Below are 13,572 nucleotides of genomic sequence, written 5' to 3' on the forward strand. Positions count from 1 at the left end.
TGTGTGTGTGTGTGTGTGTGTGTGCAGTAGAATATAAATACGTTTATTAATTAAATGGCAAATGCAAATATGTATTTAATACAATATATTACAATTCATCATATTTAATATATAATTAAATATAATTACAATTTAATAAGGTTGACTTACACTACATTTTTTATGAAATAAATACAAAATAAAATACAGCAGAAGAATAAAAGATAATATTTGATTCCTTGTCTTATTTACCTTCAACCATGAAAACTGAAATAAATCCATAAACATGTAAATACAAATGATACATAAATGAATAAATAAATTAAAAATGAAGGGATTAATGTGAACGGTATTTTAGAAGAGCAAAACATTTCTGATCTTTTTTTGCTTTTATTCTTAAAGTTAATTCATTTAGAAATATTTGTGATGGGGTCTACATTTAGCAAAATTACAACAACATTAACATTAAAATTATATTATTATTAATCAGTGCTCTAAAGTAACTAAGCACATTAAATTAAGAACAATTTGGGGTATTTCAACATTTGGCTAAATTTAAGAGGAAACTACTATTATTATTCTAATAATAAATTCACAGGTGCTCACACACGTGGTGACATTTATGAGTGAACAACAAAACCTCACACAAGAATACCGTTCGCTGCGGAGTGAATTCTCGCGAGAACACGCAGCTTCAAACCTCCCCATGAGCCTTTGCGGTTCCTCTTTCTAGCCGGCGCCTGAGAATGGGTACGTGTTTTCATGCTCGGGTCGGTGGGAGAATCCTTGTCCATCTGATGTTTTTACGAAGGAATATTTCTATAATGGTTTGCCATATTGACTATTAATGTTATTTGCACAGATCTAGCTTTATCTTTGCTGTCCATTGTTAGTGTGTTGTGTTTTAATGAAGTAATTCTTAAAGGATGTCTGAAGTGCCCCAAGATGGCTGCCCTCGTTGGCTATGTAGTTAGCTTGTGGTGCTACAGTGTGTCTGAAAACAGCATACTTTGCCATTTGTGAGATATAAGCAGTGTTACGCCATGTGTAGTTATTATGTCAGTGGTGCAGGACAAGTATTAAGTGTTTAAGAGTGCTAGGTAAATTGAAAGGTAAGGCAAAGCTAGCATTAGCGTTAGCTGGTAGTATGGTCGTGATCATGTCACGCTGCTTCACTGAAACACTTGAGGGAATATTGAGCATAATACTGGTTTGAGAAGACAGTTGGGTGCACCTAATATTTGTTTTAAAGTTTAAGTAATTTAAATGTGTGTCTTCGGACACGTGGATACCACAATGATTTGACGATCTTAAAATTACTGTTTAAATTAGCTTGCTGTTACGCTGTGATAGTTATACATGTGAAAGGACAGGGTTTTAAATATGACATACAACATATGGTCTGCTTAGTTGTGTGGGACATCAGACTCTTGAAGCTAGTGGGGGCCGTCTGTTTCCCAGGGTCCTATGTATTTTGAGTTAACCTAATGAGTTTTGCAGTTTAAATTGCAGAAGAATAAAGGGATATGTGTTTCAAATGCAGTTAGGATGGTAAAAATCTGTTAAGTACTTGTGGAGACATCAATATATTAAGTCAAACTTTACTTGTAACATAATGTCATAATATGAGGATATTGAGCTGGAGAATAAAGGACCCTGGAAATAATGAGATGCTCCTCAAATTTGAGTCTTTGAAATCTAGTTTACCATGATCTTAGAAAGGTAACATGCAGGCATTTAGCCATGAAGGGAGCTTACTGTTGCTTGAGCTATATGATGAAACTCTATAAGCGGAATCCAAATTAAAATTGCGGACAACCCATACCTTGGAGAACTGATTGCTCAAGCACAGACAATTATTTTGTAGTGAAGGTCTTGTGAGCTGTCCAGTGATCTAACTCCCGTTTTTCCTTTTTTCATTTATTCAGGTATCTCAAGGGACAACTGGCATAAACGCCGCAAGACCGGTGGTAAACGCAAGCCCTACCACAAGAAAAGGAAGTATGAGCTCGGGCGCCCTCCTGCAAACACAAAAGTGAGTCAAAACAAGTGGTTGCCTGTTAAAAATGGACTTAAAGTGATGTAGCGTGGGTGATGAAAACGTGACCTTAGGTATGTCTTTTTTGAGTCGTTCTGGCTCAAAGCTCAGGACCTACCAATGTTAGGACTTGTCATAGTTACACTGACACGCTTCATTACATGTGCATAGAACTGCTTTATTTTTCCACAGTTGTCGGAATTCAATTATTACACTTAAATAACCTGAATCATAAGCATTTAAATTGGACCAGTACTAAAACCATGTCTTTCTATAGATTGGACCTCGTCGCATCCACACAGTGAGGGTCCGTGGTGGGAACAAGAAGTACCGTGCTCTGAGGTTGGATGTTGGTAACTTCTCGTGGGGCTCTGAGTGTAAGTTTATTTTAAATGCATCTTTAATTTTATAGGACCCTTTTTTTGAGCCCTGTTTGGTAACCTGCATCTTTCCATGATGATAACTTTGTCCAGTTCTGCTACTGAATGCAAGTGGTGATAACAAAGGCACCTGAGAAAGACAGACATGTTCCCCATGCATTGCATCAAAAAAAAAAAAATCCAAACAATGTTTTAGGTTGGCACATGAGAGGGAAAATTTGCTTTTGCTAACAGCTTTTGTTTTTTGTATGCAGGCTGCACACGCAAGACCAGGATCATTGATGTGGTCTACAATGCCTCCAACAACGAGCTGGTCAGAACCAAGACCCTGGTGAAGAACTGCATCGTCCTCGTCGACAGCCTTCCCTACAGGCAGTGGTATGAGGCCCACTATGCCACTCCTCTGGGACGCAAGAAGGGAGCCAAGCTGGTATGTGGGAAAATACAAATGTCTCAGACCCTGTTTTAATTCAGTGGTGAGAAATATACCAGCAGCCCACTAACCTAATTTTGGTTTGGCTCTGTGTTGCTATCATGGCTGATAGAAATTTGATGTTAAAAGGATGGTCTCTTCATGTACAAGTACATTTTACTTTTTGACATAATAGACAGTTACACCCAGGGCATAATATGTCAAAATTAAAAGGCATTGTCTTTTTTTTTTCTTTTTTTTTTAATAGCATCTGTATTGTAAAGTGCTGTCTGATTTGGTGCACGTCTTTCCATGAAGATAACTTTGTCCAGTTCTGCTACTGAATGAAAGTGATGATAATGAAGACTCTGAGAAAGACCTGTTACCAACACTGCCTTCATCTGCAGTGATTAATTTGAATCACTCAGTGTGGCCCAGCAGCTGAAGTTTGGACTTCACTTAAACCCATTTCATGTCCATCTAATGAGCTTTATTCCCCTTTCTTTTGTAGACTCCTGAGGAGGAGGAGGTCCTGAACAAGAAGAGGTCAAAGAGGACCCAGAAGAAGTACGATGAGCGTAAAAAGACAGCAAAGATCAGCACCCTCTTGGAGGAGCAGTTCCAGCAGGGAAAACTGCTTGGTGAGTCTCAACATGTGTTTTCAGCTGTGCCATCTGTATTAATTGCAATATTAAGTCTGTATCACATAACTGCATTATGAAAGATTTGACCTCTGATTGGCCTTTCACTAAAGTTATTTATCCCACTAGGGGGTTAATTTCAAAGCAATGCCATCAGCTCTTGTTTTGCATGAAAGTTTTCAAAACTTGGACCTAGCATGTGACTGAATACTTGGGACAAACTGGGCAGGGATTTTCCCTAAAAGCAGAATGTATAGACCCATACAGAATTCTTACCAGTGATCGCTTAAGACCCACTAGAAGTGAGAAGCGGTGTATTAATCTGCACAGACTGTGCCTTTGGCCTGTGTTGTTTTTTTTTTTTTTTTTTTCTGTGCTTGGGGCAATAAATGGGTGTGTGTCCCTAGCGTTCAGGTGAGGTTGGAGCTTATTAAAAAGGTACCAACCAGGTAGCAGACTATAAGCAGCATGCATCCCATGGGCACATACCAGGAAACACCTCAAATACAGCGCAGCAAGACGCTGATCCGTAGTCAATCTGGAGTTGTTTTTCTTTCACTTTTGCTGGCTTGCTGTTAACAAGCAGTAACTTAAACTTCTGCATAGTATACATTAAAAAACAAAATCACTGCTAAGTCAGATGCAAATTAATTTCTGTGTGAAGGCACAGGACAAAAGCTCTGGTCACAATCTCATATTTGTGACAGCCAGGTAATTTGAGAGTTCTAGTATCTGCATTTGAATGAACTTTAAATGTAATATTCCCATCGAGGGAAATTAGTACTTTAAGGGCTGTGAAATTGCACAAATCAAATCCTGTGGGATGTTTCTCCTGATGTTGCCTAGTAGCTGTTTAAACTTAACTCACGTGTTTCATATCCGTCTAATGAGCTCAGAGAAAGACCTGTTACATTGACATCTACTGCAGTGTTAGTTAACTCAGTCTGCATGATGAAGTTTGGAAAATTATATATTGGCACTCGGCATTTGTACTTCTGCGGTGCTTTTAATCAAGGCGCTTGTCTATTTAGTTGCAGGCACATGACTGTTGTTGACCTGGAATGCCTCCATGTGTGTGTATTAATGGAGCTGAGGGTGCAGCAGGGTAACTATAGACAGGTGTGTCAGATCAAAAGCTCTGGCCGTGAACAAACCAAAAAAGCCTACACACTAGTTGTCACTTGTACTCACTCACAAAAGACTAAAAGCTCAGTTGTATTGACTTTAATATTAACTTGTGGTGTCTTAACATTTCTGCTAAGTCAAAACCAACTTTGACTTGAGGTTATCTGAGTTTAGCACCACTTCCTTTTTGTTTTGAGACGGTTTATCCACCTCCACTGATCATGCTTCCACTCTTCCCCCCTGCAGCTTGCATTGCCTCCAGACCCGGCCAGTGTGGCAGGGCAGACGGCTACATCCTCGAAGGCAAGGAGCTCGAGTTCTACCTGAGGAAGATCAAGGCCAAGAAAGGCAAATAGATGTACAGCTGTTTGATACGTCAATAAAATCCAAACAACCCACAAGTGTCTGCTGTCACTGCTTTACTCTTGCAGTTCATCTGTGATGTTAGGTTCCATTGAATATCTAGTTAAAAACTCACGCTGTCAAAGTGACTGAGCTGTGTTCTAATCATTTGTCACATGAAATCGTAGAAGGTGAACTCCAGTGAAACGCAATCCTGTTAGCTTGTTCAACTTGTGCATTGTAATTTAGTCCTTTTTGCCTCTTACATTGTAGGCTGCTGCTTATAAAGAGTAATGTTTCCAGACTGGCTGCAGGGCTTGGGAACATACAACTGCTCAAACACTTGATGTTTAGGAAACCACTTGATGGTGAATAAAGCAAACAAATGGGTGCATGGGAAGACTTCAGACATTAAGTCTAGAGTATACTGAAGCACATGGAAACGTCTCTTCTGTGACAAGATTGCACTACTGAGAGCCCTGGACAGACCGGTTACTCATTGTGAGGCAGTTGAAGCATGTTTAACCCCAACAAATAAGTACAATTGTTGACCTTTATTAAAATCAATAGTATACATAAAGTGGCTGTAGGACTGAAATGTTCACTTTGTTCAACCAGTGATGGAAGATTTATTGATCTGTCAAAGCTGTACCTCTAAAGGTTATGCATTTGACATTTTATAATGTTGCTTACAGAAATTGCACATTATGAAAATATCAAAAGTGCTAGGTTTGTCCTCAAGGTAGTATACACAGTATACTGTTGATGAAAGAATTAGTGTTACTGGTGTGCTAATTATATGTAGCTGGTTGAGGTGGAACTACTTTTAACCCTAAGTGCAAAGCAAGAAATCATATCTTAAAAATTAGTCATGCTTGGAACTTTATTCTCCCCCAGATAAATTGTTGATCAGTATTTGCACTACTAAGAAGGAAAAAAATGCCAACATAGAAACCAACATAGGTATAAATATAAGGGTCATAAAGCTCATATTTCAAGTTTAATGTATGGACAATGCATAACATCTGGCATGTAAATGTTTTGGAGTAAATATTAAGATATTTTCCTCTAAAATATATTGTAGCACACCACAATATATTGACTTCATATAAATATGGGTACTCTACGTACGGTGTCTCAGGAGGTCTCTTAATATGTATTTAACACATACACCTAGCATCACAAGCATAAACAACACTTTAAAAGAATATAACCCATACAAAAAAATCTACATAGCATCTGTTGATGTCAGTTTAGATTATATATTTGATTCAGTTCTTCAAAAAACACACAGTAATCCATATAAAGTCTGATGATTTTATCGTAAATGATCTTTCTCCTGCTATTCTATGCTTAACATACACTCATCACCAGCTACTCTACTGGGTACTCAGTTTCAACACTGTTCATGCAAATGTCTAATAAGACAATCGTGACACATCATGTGACATCTCTGCTCTTCATAATCAATAGCTCACTGGTTTCTGGTCGTGTCCCATCCCATTTCAAGCAAGCGGTTGTTCAGCCGCTTCTCAAAAAGCCCAATCTGGACCCTGATGTTCTTAGTAACTACCAGCCCATTTCCAAGTTGCCCTTTGTATCTAAGATACTAGAAAAAGCAGTTGCAAACCAGTTAGTGACAGTGTTGAACAGTTACAATATCTTAGATAAATTTCAGTCTGGTTCTCGTCAGTTACATTCCACAGAAACTACTCTTCTCAGGGTCTCCAATGACATCATGATGGCCTCCGATGCCGGTGAATCCACTATCCTGGTTCTGCTTGATCTCAGTGCAGCCTTTGACACTGTTGATCACCACATCCTTTTAGACAGGCTGAGGGACAGGGTAGGCATCCTATCTGTCTGATCGATCCTTTTCTGTGGCTGTTGGCCCTCATAAATGAGAGTTTGCCACCCTTTCTTGCGGGGTACCCCAAGGTTCAGTGCTTGGGCCTATCCTCTTTATGCTATACATGCTCCCTCTCAGAAATGTCATCAGCAATTCTGAAGGTATCTCATACCATATGTATGCAGATGACCTCCAGTTATATTTTTCTTTTAACCCTGATAGGACTGATGGAATTGACTCACTGTACGATTGTATGAATGTAATTAAGGACTGGATGTCTTCTAACTCCCTTCAGTTGAACACAGCTAAAACTGAGATTTTAATTATTGCACCTGACGCCTCAGCATCTAAAGTGGCCAGCTGCTTAGGGTCCCTCAGTGCAAATGTGCGCCCCAAGTTGAGAAACCTTGGCGTCACATTTGATCAGGCCATGCTCTTCGATGACCACATCAGAACTGTCACTCGCTCCTGCTTTTTCCACCTCAAAAACATTTCCAAACTCAGATGTCCAGATCTCATAAGTTCACTCACATCACTCCAGTCCTGGCATCCCTGCACTGGCTCCCTGTTAATTTCAGGATCCAGCACAAGATTATAACCATCACTTACAGAGCCCTCCATGGTCAAGCACCTGCATACTTGACGGATCTGGTGTCCTTTCACTGTCCTGTCAGGTCACTGCGGTCCGCTGAAGCCACCTACTTACTGTCCCTCACACAAGATTAAAGACGAAAGGTGATAGAGCCTTTAAGGCTGTTGCACCAAAATGGTGGAATGCACTACCTCATGAGCTGAGAGCGGCCTCTTCCGTGGACATTTTTAAAAAGCAGTTAAAAACACATCTGTTTAGGCATGTGTTCCATTAATTGTCCATTGTATCATCTCTGTATTTCACTGCACTTTACTTTTTATTTGTTTTTGTGTATTTTTTGCATTGTTTCTGTTATTGTATTTTTTGTATTTTATCTTGTGAAGCACTTTGTGAGTCCTCTCTGTGAGAAGTGCTATATAAATAAAATTTACTTACTTACTTACTTACAACAGTGGTGGGCACAGTGACCAGCAGAGGAGACGAGACAGCTTACAGGAAGAAGAAAACAAAGGAGATGATCATCGACCTCAGGAGGAAAAAGGATGATCACCAGCCTCTGGAGATACATGGAGAACCTGTGGAGAGGGTGTCAACCTTCAAGTTCCTGGGTACACATATCACACAACAGGGATTGTCTGATCAGGGCACAGCAGTGATTACACTTCCTGAGAGCTCTCAGAAGGATCAAACCGTCACCACCTCTGCTGCTGTCCTATCACTGCTCTGTGGAAAGTGTCCTGATTTATGGCATCCCTGTGTGGTACGGCAGCAGCTCTGCAGCTGACAAGAGGGCCCTGCAGAGAGTGATAAAAGCTACACAGAAAATATCGAACACGCACCTACCTGCTCTGGAGGACACCTCCTGTTGCCTCCAGAAAACAACTAACATCCTGAAGGACTCCTCTCACCCTGCCCACCATCTGTTTGATGTTATCGAACAATTAAAACAAGTACCAGCAGACTGTTGAACAGTTTTTACCCCAAAGCCATTGCTACAGTGAATGCTGCACCAAAATCACCCAGCCAGTAATATATAATATTTACACTTACATCATGTGGGATAACTTTATTCTTTTATTTATTTTATGTGCAAATAATTTTAAATTATTTTATGTACATGGCATGTGTTGGCACTGCTTGTGTATGTGTGCATGTGTGTGTTTAGAGTATGAATAAATTATATCTTATCCCCTCCTTTATCATTTATGTATTACTTTTAAATGAGTTCCATTTTATTCTGTGCATTAAATTTGGTTGTATTTTTTTACAATGACAATAAAAGGAATTGAATTGAATGTGGGAGCAACATGATGCACTTTGGCATGTAGAGGAGAAAGGCTGGACTGCACTGACTGAAAGGCAACAATAACTCAAATCACCACTCATTACAACAGGGGTATGCAGATCTCTGAATGCACAACACATCGAACCTAAAGCAATAGACCAGTGTACCCATCTTCTTATGGCTACTTCCAGCTGCATAATGCATCATGTCACAAAGCTCAAATCATCTCAAACTGGTTTCTTGTATTTGACAATGAGTTCACTGTACTCAAATAGCCTCAACAGTCACCAGATCTCAATCCAATACAGCACCTTTGGGATGTAGTGGATTGGGAGTCGACAAATCTGCAGTAACTGCGTGATGCTATCATGTCAATGTGGACCAAAACCTCTGAGAAAATGGGCAAGAGTGATTCAACTCTCTGTTATATTACTTATCTTATGGTATTCATTTTGTGTTCTGTTTTGGCGCTTGCAAATTTAACAGTGATTCTTAAAGTGATGATATTTCACATTTTATTGGAGGTGTAAATCACTTGAAAGTAGGAAAAACCTGCTGCGCACTTTGGCTCTATATGCATTTCTCTTTTATTCAGATGATGTTTCGGCCCTCAGGCCTTCTTCAAGATCAACAATCATTCATTTTCCTACTGTCTGGTCTACTTCCAATGATCAGCACCTCACCACAACCCTTGGTGTGTGTTACTTTATATATTATAATCACTTGACAGTCATGATAATTATTAAATATTAAATCATGCACATTTGTGGTAGCTGATGTGACTGACAAACAACACTCAGACAGTGAAAGCAGACTATATCGTAGTTGTCAATAGCCTGTGTTATCTATCTTGAGTTGTGCAATCTACCATGGTTGATCTAAACTTTGGATCCTTTTGATCTAAAAGTTACATGATCATAGCACGGTTAACCAACTGACTAATAAATTGTCAGAGCTTTATAAAATCTGTTTTATTGTTAGAGGTTAAACTAAAAAGTAAAGTAAATCCAACAGAAAAATGCTGCTCATACATTCAAACATCACTAAAAATAATTTTATAATACAACATGTACTACTCGAGGACTATATACTGCATTATGAGTACTTATAGTTTTGATAAATGTAGTTGATTCTGTATTTTGTAGGTATTATCTATAAGGTGTGCTGAAATTATAAATAAGGTATGATTCTGGATAGTCTTCTGTAATAGACATTTAATTGCTTGTCATTGAAAGTTGTGATATGTAACTAAGTACATTAACACAAGTGTTGTACTTGAGTACAAGATACTTTTACTGTATTTGAGTCTTCTTGTCATGCCTCTTTCTATTTCTCCTCCTCTACAATTCACAGGGAAATGTTGCACTTTTAAGACAAAACACTGTGAAGTGAGACTGACAATGTCAAGGTGTCTCTTCGGGCTCTGGGTAAGTGTGACCACCTTTCTAACAATTTCCATAATTTTTACAAACTAAACAGTCGATTTATTTATCATGGTCAGAATTCATTTTACTGCCAAGAATGTTGTCACATACAAGAAATTAGCTTGGGTGTATTAGTGCATAACATAAACATTATAAGAGAAAAAAAACAACAAAAACAAAACAAAACAAACAAAAAAAGGTGACATAAATAGAATATCATAGATTTACATGTTTGATATTTATACTCATTGCATGTTTGTGTTTTTAGATCTGTATTTCTTCAGTGCACCAAGATATTCACAGCCTGGTTTTCCAACCATATAGAGGAACCCCCCCACACACTGTCATGTCAAATTTGGGATCAATCAGAGCCTGTATTATGAACACGAGTACAGGTGTATCATCGCCACACCTGTCTGGTTTTAAGATAAGACAAGATAAACTTTATTAATCCCACACTGGGGAAATTTCACTTTCACACTTACAGCAGCTCAAGAGACAAAGTGATTGAGTGAAATGAAACTAAATACACGCCCAAAAATAGAAATATGTGAACAGTTTCCATTCATGATGGTTGACTGCACAGAATAATTGTAATATAAGTGGTAAATACTATTGCACAATGAAAATCGCACAGGAACGTTGCACAATATGATTATAAACCCTTTTTATTCAGAAAAACCTCTTGAGATCAAACCTCTCTTTTTCAAGAGTGTCCAAGTCAGGCAGCAACAGAAGTTACAGACAACATAGAATAAAAATACTGAATCAATATGAACTCCAAAAAGAAACAATGTAAAACAACAAAAAGAACAAAATGAACACAAATGAAATGTCTGTGATATATATTCAGGAAGGAGGATCACGGCCAAGAGAGGCAAAATAGATGTACAGTTGTTTGATACATGCACATACACAAAGATATAAAGGATATGTGCATTGTGTAAGTATGTGTATTGTGTATGTATGTGACTCAACAAACTGGTTTAGACTTAAACTGTTTGCCTCAACAAACTTGTGGACTTGGCAAACTGGTTAGGATTACATAGAAGTAGGAGGTGAGTGAGAGGAGAATGTTAGCCAAACTAACATCAACCATGGACAACATTCGCCCCCTGCATGAGACTGTGGGGGCCTAAATCAGATCCTTCAGTAACAAACTGCAACACCCACAGTTCAAGAAAGAGCACCTACCACAGGTCCTTCAATCCAACACCAGTCAGACCCTTTAATTTAACACTGGTGTTGTCTCTGCCTCCACCACCCACCACTTACAATACAACAGCTAATTGGTTCTATGTCTACCCTATTTATTCATAATCATACTTATTAACCTGTGTACATATCCTTAATATTTATACTGTGTAACAAGTATGCAATTTCCTATTGTGCAATATTTAACCACTCAAATTTATAAGCTAAATGTCTCTATCTTTACAGAAAATATACCACACACCATGTGTGTATTTCAGTTATCAGTCATGGACACACTATATCTGTACAAGAGAAAGGTGTATATAGTGTATGTAGATTTAATGTTTTGTCTAATTTCTTGGGACATTTTTGTAATTTTTAAAATCTTTTTTTAACAATCAGGTGCTCTTTGTACTTAACTGTTTTGCTTCTGACTCTTGTGCTGCTGTAATGTGTGAGTTACCCTGGTGTGCAATTAATCAAGTCGAATCACGTACAATACAATATGCATACATTAAATACATATTTTACAGCCCATATACACCATATATGATAATGGAATAATATGTATAATGACATAATACAGTATGTATAATATATATTGTATGAATACACTTTAATAGATAGGATATATACCTGTAACCTGGGGTGAATAGTTCAACGTTGCTTTTAGTGGTGGGAAATGGAGACAGAAACATTTAACTGTGACTGCGTTGAAACGAAGAACCTTTATTTTATGGGTGTGTTACAATATCTTTCAGTTAAACCACTCTTGCAGTAAAATGCTTTTTAATATAGTAATCCATTTCATATAAAGAAGACCTGAGAGAATATGAAAACATAACGCATCTGAATATTTAGGGTGCCTTACGGCCTGAGAGGTTATGTTGGGTAACAAACTGGGGTAAAAGTCATTTTCCGGATGCAGAGGAGAGACACGTGATCAATCCCACCGCTGTGATTGGCTGAGAAGGCGTATATTAATATGTAGGGCACAGGTTGTCTAGTTTGTCTACACGGCTCTCACTCAGTGTCATAACGATGCTATTTAGCAAGGTAAGTGTCTTTAAATGAGCTAGAATTCACCAGCATATTATACAGATTTAATCAATTAAAGTTTGCGCATTGCAGCTTGTCATTTGTCTGACCTACATCGCCTGTTTTCGAGTCGTTTAAGCGAAAGCTTTGCTAGCTAGGAAACGTCACTTGCTAACGATAGCTTGTTAGCTAACGGTTGACGGTGAGGCTCTAACACCTTTGAAGACGTTTTTTCATTGTGTTCAAACTATCTATATTACACATATATGTTTGTACTTGTCATGTATTACCACCCGCTTCCATTCGAGTCATAGAGCTAAGCATATATCTCTCTGCAAGAAAACATCTGTTTAGTTATCTTTGGAAAACCCAGAAGGTCGTTTAAGAAAACTTAGAGGAGGCAAAGTAGACACAGGTTTAAAGCAAAGTAAGGTTTCACGTGGAAGGAATTTGCCTTCAGAGAAAGTATTATTTAAAAGCAAGTACTGCAAAGTCATGAAACAAACTAAAAATAGTAACATTAATCAATATAATATGAAAACTAACAAGATGTACAATGAATAAAGTGCATTCAATTGAGAGCATTTTAACTGTTTCTGTTTTACTAAATTTTGCTAAGAAGCAAACATACAAACCATGTTGTGGCAGGATTGCTCCATAGAAGATGTTACATAATTAATCATGCACCTGTGTTTCCTAGTTTCAACAGAAATGGTAGCCCAGAAATACTTCATTACTTGTCCACTTCATTAGGTACAGTCTAGCACAATCCAATGCTGCATTAGTCTACTTTTATAATACTTATACTGTTCAGTTTTTATTGACACTGTTACAGAGGCATTCATTTGATTTTCCTCCAGTATTAAGTCCTAGCCAGTGATAATGTTGTACCGTAGCATACTGCATATTCAGAGGTGTTTTTGATATTCTACGCCCTTTGTGTATGTGAAAGAAGGTTCAAGTTTCAAGCCTTTAGTTGTCATATGGATAACATTGACAATGGAGCAGATGTTGACAGTGAAATTCTTGTTCTTTGGCTCTTAAATTCTTATTTCTATAAATTATAATACTGTGTTAGGCTGGTAAATCAATATACTGTAACACTGACAGAATAAATACATAACCTAATCTAAATGTTACCTAATCTAACCCCAACCCTGTGTAAACTGCGGTGTTTTAAGTAGCATAAAGGTGAAGTGTAAAAAAAAAAAAAAAAAATGTAATTCAGTACAAGACCACCTTTAATTATGACCTCATTAATAAACATATACTT

The 13,572-nt window shown here is 37.9% G+C and overlaps 1 protein-coding gene and 3 non-coding genes across 4 annotated transcripts; all 4 read left to right on the forward strand.

Annotated features, from left to right (window-relative positions):
- Positions 1–639: 639 nt before the first annotated feature.
- On the forward strand, positions 640–4,976 carry rps8a (ribosomal protein S8a). Its single transcript, XM_049598641.1, has 6 exons — positions 640–729; positions 1,908–2,014; positions 2,295–2,394; positions 2,652–2,827; positions 3,321–3,450; positions 4,822–4,976. Exons 1-6 carry the CDS (start codon positions 726–728, stop codon positions 4,929–4,931), a joined length of 627 nt encoding a protein of 208 aa, XP_049454598.1. The 5' UTR covers positions 640–725; the 3' UTR covers positions 4,932–4,976.
- Positions 2,064–2,171, forward strand: LOC125902944 (small nucleolar RNA SNORD46). The gene has a single exon (XR_007451219.1). It is a non-coding gene; the product is annotated as a small nucleolar RNA SNORD46 (small nucleolar RNA).
- Positions 2,466–2,535, forward strand: LOC125902943 (small nucleolar RNA SNORD38). The gene has a single exon (XR_007451218.1). It is a non-coding gene; the product is annotated as a small nucleolar RNA SNORD38 (small nucleolar RNA).
- On the forward strand, positions 3,117–3,185 carry LOC125902941 (small nucleolar RNA SNORD38). Its single transcript, XR_007451217.1, has one exon. It is a non-coding gene; the product is annotated as a small nucleolar RNA SNORD38 (small nucleolar RNA).
- Positions 4,977–13,572: the final 8,596 nt, after the last annotated feature.

The sequence above is a fragment of the Epinephelus fuscoguttatus genome, linkage group LG15 (genome assembly GCF_011397635.1).
Source record: "Epinephelus fuscoguttatus linkage group LG15, E.fuscoguttatus.final_Chr_v1".
In the NCBI taxonomy this organism is placed as follows: domain Eukaryota; kingdom Metazoa; phylum Chordata; class Actinopteri; order Perciformes; family Serranidae; genus Epinephelus; species Epinephelus fuscoguttatus.